Source organism: Bison bison, unplaced genomic scaffold, assembly GCF_000754665.1.
Source record: "Bison bison bison isolate TAMUID 2011002044 unplaced genomic scaffold, Bison_UMD1.0 scf7180017864255, whole genome shotgun sequence".
NCBI classification, from domain to species: Eukaryota; Metazoa; Chordata; class Mammalia; order Artiodactyla; family Bovidae; genus Bison; species Bison bison.
Window position 1 is genome coordinate 567,204 of NW_011494827.1, and position 10,004 is coordinate 577,207.

Genomic DNA, 10,004 nt, shown 5'->3' on the forward strand with positions numbered 1-10,004 from the left:
TTGCCTGGAGAATCCCAGGGACAGGGGAGCCTAATGGGCTGCCGTCTATGGGGTCGCACAGAGTCAGACGTGACTGAAGTGACTTAGCAGCAGCAGCAGCATCTGTATTTCCTAAAAGCCAGGACATAGATGTCATAACTTTTTAATGTCCTCACAATGACTGACACGTATCAGGAGTCCAATGATTACAGGAGATGGACTAAACCAATTAGTATTGAATAAATGTAATTTCAAAAGCTACAGTCTTCATAAGTGCTGGAAAAATTCATAAGTGCAGTCCCCACAAAGGATTCACTATTTATATCATAGAAAGTCTCTGGCACTGAGTCCCGCTTACAGTTTACACTTGGTTATTAAGATCCATAAAAACACCGCATCATGAAGTTAAAAGAGGCCCTGAAGAACACTAACACAGTGAGACTGTGTCTCTCTGAGCCCTACAGGTGATTCCAAAGAGGATCCTCAAGGAGAAGGGGGGGACGGTGGAGAGGCAGCTGACTAATTAACTTCTCTTTTCCCAGCCCTCTCATCCCAGCCTTAGACAAAACAGCTCTTTATATCAGTTGCAAAAGGAATTCTGCATTAATTTTTAAAAAGTCTATATGATTTAACAGACTACATTGTGTTTGGAGCCTGCCTCCTAAATCTACAGTTTCCTGATCTTTTCCTGTCCTGTGAGGCCCTCTCTCAAGCTTCTCACTGACTGTAGCACCTGTTGCCTGATACTGCTTCTTTGAACCATGCTCTCCTCAACTGACACTCTATTTACGTAGAACTATATTCAATCCTTGAATAAAGTCTATTTCCAGCTACTCTGGATAATAATAAGAATACTCTGGATAATAATCCTATTCCCAGATTCACTTATGGCTCCAAAGACTGGCACACAAGGTCAACACTACATCTCAGAAGAAAACTGAGAAGGCCCTGGGGTATCAATGTCTGGTGTTACAGTTCCACTTCCACTTGAGTTGTTGTGGTATTTATGTGTCCGCTTCTCCATTTGACTATAAACTCCCTGAGGTAGGAACTAAATCTTAATAATAAAAGCCACTATTTATTCAATGTTTACTCCAGACACTGGATTAAGTATATGTGTGTGCACGTCAGTCACTCAGTAATATCCGACTCTTTGAAACCCCATGGACTGTGGCCCACCAGGCTTCTCTGTCTACAGTATTTCCCAGGTAAGAATATTGAAGTGGGTTGCCGTTTCCTCCTTCAGGGGATCTTCCCAACCCAGAGAGGGAACCAGAGTCTCCTGCATTGCAGGCAGATTCTTTACCATCTGAGCCACAAGGGAAGCCCTAAGTGTGTATATACATGCTATATAATATTAAGGAATCATGTTAGGCTCACACATTTTCTGGAATTGGAAGGAGCCTTAGACAGAGATCAACCAGCTCCAAAATTCAAAGCAAAGTGACACAGTAAATAACATTCATTCATTAATTCAAGAAACATTTACTGAGAATCTATCTTGCACTGCTCTAAAACTTAAGGAGTCTTTGTTTTCATGAAGTATATGTTCCAGTGGATAAACAGGTCGATGGATACACAGTATGTTAAATAATAGGAATAAAGCAGAGTAAAGGAGAGAAAAAGGATGCTATTTCACACAGGGCAGTGGAGGGAGGGATCACTGAGGCAACACATGAGCAGAGGCATAACAACCAATCGCGTGGCATCTGGGAGAGAAGCGCTCCAGGTCCAGGGCACGCACAAAGGTCCTGAGGTGGGGATGTGCCTGGAGGCTGTGAGGAAAGCAAGGTGGTCAGGGCAGCTGGTGCAGGGTAAAAGGAGAGGCGCTCGGGACGGTAGCGGGGAGCAGACCATTTGCCTTTGGGCTGCTGTAAGAAGTCTGATTTGAAGTCAGGAACTCAAGATAATGCACTCCTACAAAAATAAAAAATAAGTGACACTTGGCTTTCACAAAAGCAATGTATAATGAACAAAGAAAAACTCACGGGCATGCTTAATCTGAAAACAGAATTCCCCAAAAATACTCAGAGCCGATGTTTATCTTAGGTTATCTCTGCTTTATAAGAAATTGCTACAATCATGGGCTAAGCTGTCAGTTTTACCAAGGTGAACATTGAGGCGCAGAAAGACTAGGCTGTCTGCCCCTTGTGGCTGAATGTGGGCCAGGACACAGGTCTCCTGACGTCCTGTAGGCTGGCTCCTGCTGTTCATGCACACTCGGTTTGGCTGCTTAGAGGTGTCTTGTTTTACTGCATGTTGCTTCCCCTGGCCTCTGTAATTTTTATAAATTAATAAAAGAATTAAAGAGCTGCCCCCGAGGAGGCACCTCAGGACACATTCCCGCATGAAGCCTGTCATTACAAACTCCTACAATTCTAGTGTTTTTCTTCCCCACGGAGCTGAAGACCAGACACGTAACGTGAAAGCAGGTCAGGCACTGTGCTAGGGACCAGAAAGAACATCTGCGTTGGTTTTGCCTGCCCAGTATCCCTTATTCCCTGATTTTTAGACACAGTACTCCCTTTCCCAAGGTTCTGGTGGGGCAGCCATCACAGCATTCAACCCATCTATTGGCCAAGCCATAAGGAGGGCTTCCCTGATGGCTCGGACGCTAAAGAATCTGCCTGCGATGCAGGAGACCTGGGTTCATTCCCTGGGTCGGCAAGATCCCCTGGAGAAGGGTATGGCAACCCATTCCAGTATTCTTGCTTGAAGAATCCCATGGACAGAGGAGCCTGGTGGCCTACAGTCCATAGGGGTCACAAAGAGTCAGACACGACTGAATGACTTCCTAACGAGGGCTCAGAACCCATGCAGAACCAACTAGAGCCCTTTTCTGGAGTTTTATGGATAAGAGCTAAAGAAAGAAGCTCCTTCCTATGTTTCCCAGGTAGATAAGCCAAAACTTTTCTATTTTCCTCGGGTTGGTTTACACAGTGCTGGGTGCTCAGTTGCTCAGTCATGTCTGACTCTTAGTGCAATCCCATGGACTGTAGCCCACCAGGCTCCTCTGTCCCTGGGATTTTCCAGGCAAGAATGCTGGAGTGGGTTGCCATTTCCTCCTCCAGGTAGTTTACACAAGGTCACCCTTACGTGCAACCAGAACAAGTCACACTCATGCAAGCACTTGCACACCTTTTCTCATTTCATCTGCATAACCACCTTATCAAGTTGCTATGATTCGCTCTATTTTAGAAGTGAGGAAATTGAGGTCAAATAACTTTCCCAAGGCCTTGCGGTAAATAAGAGGCATTCAAATTCAGGACTTTCTGCTCCAAATCTTATTCAGTATCCAGTTATGAATTCTGTATTAATTCAGGAAGAAGAAACTCAGCTAAGGAATTTTTGGTTTAAAATTAGAGTGGAAATGCATGTATGGGATGGGAAATAAACAACATTCAACTGGGGTTAAAGGACCTGGCTTCTTCCTCTGGCCCTGCCCTTTGACCTCATTAATTATTACTCTGGGCAAGGCATTTTACTTACCTGAGTATTAGTTTGCCCATCTACAAAATGAGAAGCCTGAACAACACAAACTTCAGGTCCTTTTAAGTACTAAAGAGAAAAAAAGCCCATGGTTCTGCTTTAGGCATACAGATTCTACTTTTACTATTAATATATATTAGATAGGATGTCAGTAAATTTCAACTTGAATGTCAGATCCAACAACTGGTAACAGCTGCCTGGGGCAGTGTTGCACGGGATTCTGAGCAAAAGGGATCTGCTGGGAAATTAACACCAGCTTCCACGGTCCCAGGGATGGGGAGAGAGAGGAAGAGCTGTCCACTTGCCACACATTTGCTATGGTGGAGAGACAGGAAAGCTGCTGTCTCCTCTAGTGATGCTATCAGCACCTGCACAGGATTTTCAGACTCCTTTGTGAACTGACTTGGTTTCCCTTTACAAGAAAGAATGAAAGTACATGACAGGTAAGTGGTGTAAGGAATAAAGTTTCACAACACTGATGAAAATACGTCTAAACAGCCTACCTGGCAACAGGGTAGGGGGTGAAGAGGAACAATAATAATCATTATAGCTCTTTACAATATGTACAAGGTCTCATAAGATCCTAATAATTAGCTTACCGGTTAAGTAAGGTATTATCATGCCCACTTTATACAAAGGGGATGTGAGACACAGATAACAGGACTTGCCCGGGTCACCCACTTCTAAGAAGCAGACTGGAATCCAGTTCTTCTAAATTCAAGACCCAGTTTCTACTCCCAATATCCCCATTAATCCCACAGTCCAAATGAGTCAAGCTCCCGTTGCCAAGAGCCATAATTATCACTGTTTGGAGTTGTTCAGCTATGAAAAATTCCTCCTCCGAGAATCTGAAATGCCATTACTAATCTGTCATTCAACCAGTAGACACACACTGAGTATAAACAAGTTGAGCATAACGTTATCTAGCTTCACACCTTTGTGCACACGCTTCTCTTAGCCTCAGAGGCCCTTCTCCACCCTGTCTGCACTGGAACCAACTACTCGTCCTACAAGATTTTTTCAGGCATCATCTCCTCTGTAAAGCCTCTCTTGGCCCTGAGGTTTAACTGAACACACTCTGCTTTGTGTCCCACATGACATCTACAAGGCTTTGTGGCATTTCTTTTGGTAATATGTCTGCCCACCATTCCTTTTAAATCACATTATTCTAACACAATGGTGGTCAGAAAGTAGGCACTTAATAGATGCTTTCTGATGGACTGAATATATACATCTGGACCAACTTTCCTTCCAAGGCTTGAATATCCTTTGCCAACTGCCACTCCCTAATTCATGCATACATATATTCATTGAAAACTGTGTCTACAAAGTACCAGACACTGCATGCACTGTGTATCAAACAGAAGTGGATTTACCAAGAAGTTTAAGCCTCAGGGCCCCTCCCTTGCACCTCCTAAAGTTCTGAACCTTTTATTGTAATTTTGGATTTTTATTTCTTAAAGAGGACAGACAGAACTGTATAAGCTTCAAGGTCCACAAAAACGAGATCCATCCTTGGTGGCATGGAGACAAAAGTGAACCTGGCAAACTTTCTCTCTCCCCTTACAGAGTTTCCAGTGTAGCGGGGAAGACAGACAACCATTTGTTCATTCATTCCTTCAACAAACACTTACTAAGCAATGTTACGAGTCAGGCTTTGGGGATTCTGCGGTGAAGTCAACACTGTTCCTGCCCTTAAGGAGCAGGTCACGGCTCTCCTGAACCTAAGTCGGCTGTGTTCAGGAAACAGAAAGGAGTTTAGATGACTGGAATAGAGCATGCTTGTGAAAGAACACCCTAAACTAGCCCGTTCCTAGCCTGAGTCCTGAGTCCATGAGAAGCAAGGAGAAGTGAGAGATCAATTGAAAGCCACCTGCGATCTCAAGGCGGGGCAGGGAAGGGGAAGGCGATGAGACGGGTAAACCAAAGTAATACACCGCGGTCAGTGCTGCGACAGGAAAAGCAGAAAACTATGGGGGAAGCCTCGCCGGCGTTCAGGTCTGCAGAGTGACAGCTAAATCACTACCTCAGGAAGCAGCCCATGAACTTGACAGAATTCCGAGTTCCCAACATGCGTCCCCATTCTTCGACCCAAAATGAAGTGAAGTTCACTCTGCGAGCCCATGGACTGTAGCCTACCAGGCTCGCTCCTCCGTCCGTGGAATTTTCCAGGCAACAGTACTGGAGTGGGTTGCCATTTTCCTTTCTCCAGGGGATCTTCCCGACTCTGGGATCGAACCTGGGTCCTCCCGCATTGCGGGCAGACGCTTTACCGTCTGAGCACCAGGGAAAATCCAAGACTGTTCGTTTCCCGACAGCCGTCAGCTCTCCGGAACCAACTCTCCCGCCCCCCTCTTCATACCACCTTCCCCAGGCTCTTTGACACACTGCTCTACCAGACACAGACAGTCGGGTTTGGGATCCGCGCCCTCAACTCTCCAGCCCGCCGTTTCCATAGCAACCAGCTCACCACTTCGCGCGCTCGGCTGGAGAAGTCGTCTTTGGGCCTGGGGCTCCGGCGAAACAGCTCGTCGCGGCTGCCCTCCACCCCGCCGCCCACTGCCACTCCCAGTGCTTTGTTGCGCGTCTTCACGGTCTTGACGCTGGCCCTGAACAGCAGTGTGATGTCCACCGCCATGGCGACCCGCGCCCACCGTTGCCCCACCAAGCCGGTCCACGTCAGCAGCCGGCGACCGCGGCGCGACGACCCGGCGGCTGGAGGACCGTTCCGTTGTCCGCACCCTTCCGCCCGACAACAGCGACGCGAGAAAAACAGTTCCGAGCAGAGCGGGGCTGCCGCGGAGAGAGGAGAAAGGTTCCGGCCTTCGGCCGCGGGCGTGGACCGGTTTCCTCACCGACGCTCACACCAGCGCCAGTTTCCCCTCCCGGCAAACCTCAGCGGGCTTGGCTGCGCGAGGAAAGGTCCCGGAGTCCCGAGCTCCCCGAGCCCGCTTGCGGCGTTCAGGCCCCGGGAGCTAGGGGATCGAGAAGCTGGATCCCTTCTCGTGGCTCCGGGCATTGCCTGAGCCCGGCCGCGCGGGTTGCCGGGGTAGGAGGCGACTCAGCCTGACCCAGACCTCATCGACCCACCTTGTGCGGGACCGAAGCACATGGATGGTGACCACCTGGGTGCAGTAAGTGGTAGGGCAGATCAGGTGTGCAGGGCACAGAGCTAGGCCTTTCTTTTCCAGTCTTCACCCACCTGATCTGTAAAGAGAAGCCAGCACCTTCCTCAGTGTTAGTGTGAAAGTTAAGCGAGATAACACGTGCACTGTTTTGACATTGCTTGAAATAAAAAGGCGGTTACTCCTTGGAAGAAAAGTTATGATCAACCTAGACAGCATATTAAAAAGCAGAGACATTACTTTGCCAACAAATGTCCGTCTAGTCAAGGCTATGGTTTTTCCAGTAGTCATGTATGGCTGTGAGAGCTGGACAATAAAGAAAGCTGAGCGCTGATGAATTGATGCTTTTGAACTGTGGTGTTGGAGAAGATTCTTGAGAGTCCCTTGGACAGCAAGGAGATCCAACCAGTCCATCCTAAAGGAAATCAGTCCTGAATGTTCATTGGAAGGACCGATGCTGAAGCTGAAACTCCAATACTTTGGCCACCTGATGCGAAGAGTTGACTCATTTGAAAAGACCCTGATGCTTGGAAGGATTGAAGGCGAGAGGAGAAGGGGAGGACAGAGGATGAGACGGTTGGATGGCATCACCAACTCAATGGACATGAGTTTGAGTAAACTCCGGGAGTTGGTGATAGACAGGGAGGCCTGGCGTACTGCAGTCCATGGGATCGCAAACAGTCGGACACGACTGAGCGACTGAACTGAACTGAACTGACTCCTCAAGACCAATGACAGCTAGTTACCTTTATTAATAATAACATTATTTCTATCATTCTTGTTATTAATTACAGTGGGGAAAGCTCTATAGAGAAGCCATCACTCTATAGAGAAGGCATCACTCCATAGAGAAAGCAGATTTGAAGAATGAGTAGGAATTTATGAGTTGGAGACAAAGATGGAAGAGTTTGGCTGGTTTCTGTTCATCCTCATGTATGCTTTTTAAATATACCATCTTAAGTCTTAGTTACTTAAGTTGACTGCACGTTAGCCAATGAGTTCTTTCTACAGTTTGGTTCAAGGTTCAGATTTAATTCAAGGACTCTTTGGTTTCATCGTTTGTTTTCTTTTTGAGAGGATGCGCAACTAGAATATGTATTAAAATGTCGTTGCCATAGTGGTAGGCAAAATAAAAATTATTTTCATCAGTTCAGTTCAGTCGCTCAGTCGTGTCCGACTCTTCGCGACCCCGTGAATAGCAGCACGCCAGGCCTCCCTGTCCATCACCAGCTCCCGGAGTTCACTCACACTCACGTCCATCGAGTCAGTGATGCCATCCAGCCATCTCATCCTCTGTTGTCCCCTTCTCCTCCTGCCCCCAATCCCTCCCAGCATCAGAGTCTTTTCCAATGAGTCAACTCTTTGCATGATGTGGCCAAAGTATTAGAGTTTCAGTTTTAGCATCAGTCCTTCCAAAGAACACCCAGAACTGATCTCCTTTAGAATGGACTGGTTGGATCTCCTTGCAGTCCAAGGGACTCTCAAGAGTCTTCTCTAACACACAGTTCAAAAACATCAATTCTTCGGCGCTCAGCTTTCTTCACAGTCCAACTCTCACATCCATACATTTGTCTTTTAGTTCTTTGTCTTGCATGAACTGTGCACAATTGGGTTTCCTGGAGGCTGGGTGGCTTGTGATGTTGCAAAACACTGTGCAAAACAGCTGTCTTCTATTAAGCCAAACTTTAAAAGAGATTTGCAAAAATATAAAACAATTCTAAGTTGTTTTGGTAATATATTTGTTTCACCAAAAAAAAAAAAAAAAAAAAATGCCACTTGTATTAAGATGTATGCATCCTTTGTTTTTAACTGAATGAATATTTGAAAGTTTTGTTTTCATTTCTAATATGGTAGGTATCTATAGCTAAAACCCACATTGACACAAATAGTTTTAGAGCCCTTAGGAATTTTTTAAGAGTGTGAAACATTGCTGAGACCAAAAATTTAAGGCCCTCTGTATTAAATAAGTTTATCGCAAATAGATGTCAAGAAAGTACATAAGTACCTAAAATGAAGAGGGAAAATAGTATTTGAAACCCAAACTGTAGCCACTTCAGCCCTCCTGTATGATGAAAATAAATTTTCATATGGCTTTCTTCTACCAACAGAGTAAGGGAGAGAAATTGAGAAAGAAATTACAAAATCTCTACCAATGATTCCGACTCACAGAAATCGCCCCTTGTTGTATTAAGACACTGAGTCTCTGGCTTCTGTGAAGGTAGGCCTGGGGCAGAGTAGAGGAAAGAAGAGTTAAAGCACGCTGCGTAATAAAATGAACGGGATTGAATTAAGAGTGGGAGGGAGGAACCAGAACCCAGGGAAGGGGCCAGGAGAGGGGAGAGTAGCCCATTGTGTAGGGTTTTCGAGTGGGAGGGGCCAAACTACAGCAAACCTTCAGTGAGTAGTGTGTTGGGGTTGGGTTTTTTGGTTAAAAGTTCTGGAGAAAAGTCTAAGTTTTTTTGTCTGCATTGCAAAGAGCAAAGGGGATTATGGAGATGAGACCCAAATGAGCTCAAGACATCAGGCTCTAAAGCCACAAGTGACCACAAGCACATCAAATTCCTAGAAAAGTTACAAAGATCTTTTGTATCCCACAGACCATAGGATGAAAGATGTTGCATTTTTATTATTTTACTCCTCTAACCTCAAAGAGCATGGTCACTTCAGTTGACCACGGACTTAATAACTATTCGAAACCTCGTAAAGCCGAGAGATGTGAATAAAAAGGAAGAACAGAAGCATAGTGGAAGTGTATTACAAACTGCTGAGTGTGAAATGGTACTTAAATTATGTTTCATTTGTAACAATGCTTCATTCATTAGACTAGGCTCTCTTCTCTTGAAAAACAGTGAGGCATATTGAAATTCTTGAAGATAATCAATAGTTCCCTGTAACAGCACCCTCCATACAATTAGGATAGATGAAGGCAACTTAGAGTCATTTGGGGACTCTCATAAAAGTCATCAAATTCAGCCTCTGCCAAAAGGAGGATAATCTGGCCCATCCACATACCCAAGTCATGACAGAACTGTGCTTTGAGTGAGAAATAGACTTGCTGTCAGCCACTGAGGCTTTGTCATTGTTGCATCCTTTATAGAGATGTTGGTTTTATTGCCCTACCACCCTAGTAAGCAGGCATTACTGCTGTATGGAGGGTGCTCAATGCTTGGAAGTATAAATCCCTACAAGGCAGTACAGAGAGACCAGTTTTATGTGTATATGAAATCATAGACTTGCCACAGTTGCTATTAATATATAAACAGTAACTGGAAACTGTCTGTTTTATTGTTCAGTCATATTCTTGGTCCCTCCAAGGGGAGGATTATAGCTCCTTGGCCTATTGATGACTACCATGATCAGGTAATTCCTTTTAGCTTTGAAAAGTGACATGTGTTGGTTCTGGGCAGCAAA

The 10,004-nt window shown here is 45.4% G+C and overlaps 1 protein-coding gene across 1 annotated transcript in view; it reads right to left on the reverse strand.

Moving 5' to 3' along the window:
• The window catches only part of STX18 (syntaxin 18), a gene marked incomplete at its 3' end in the record, with an annotated part of 117,760 nt that extends 111,567 nt beyond the window's left edge, over window positions 1-6,193 (reverse strand). The window contains exon 1 of the mRNA XM_010847792.1: window positions 5,939-6,193. Coding sequence (XP_010846094.1) covers window positions 5,939-6,106 — 168 coding nt within the window. The remainder of the gene's footprint in view (window positions 1-5,938) is intronic.
• Between the last annotated feature and the right edge of the window lie 3,811 nt (window positions 6,194-10,004).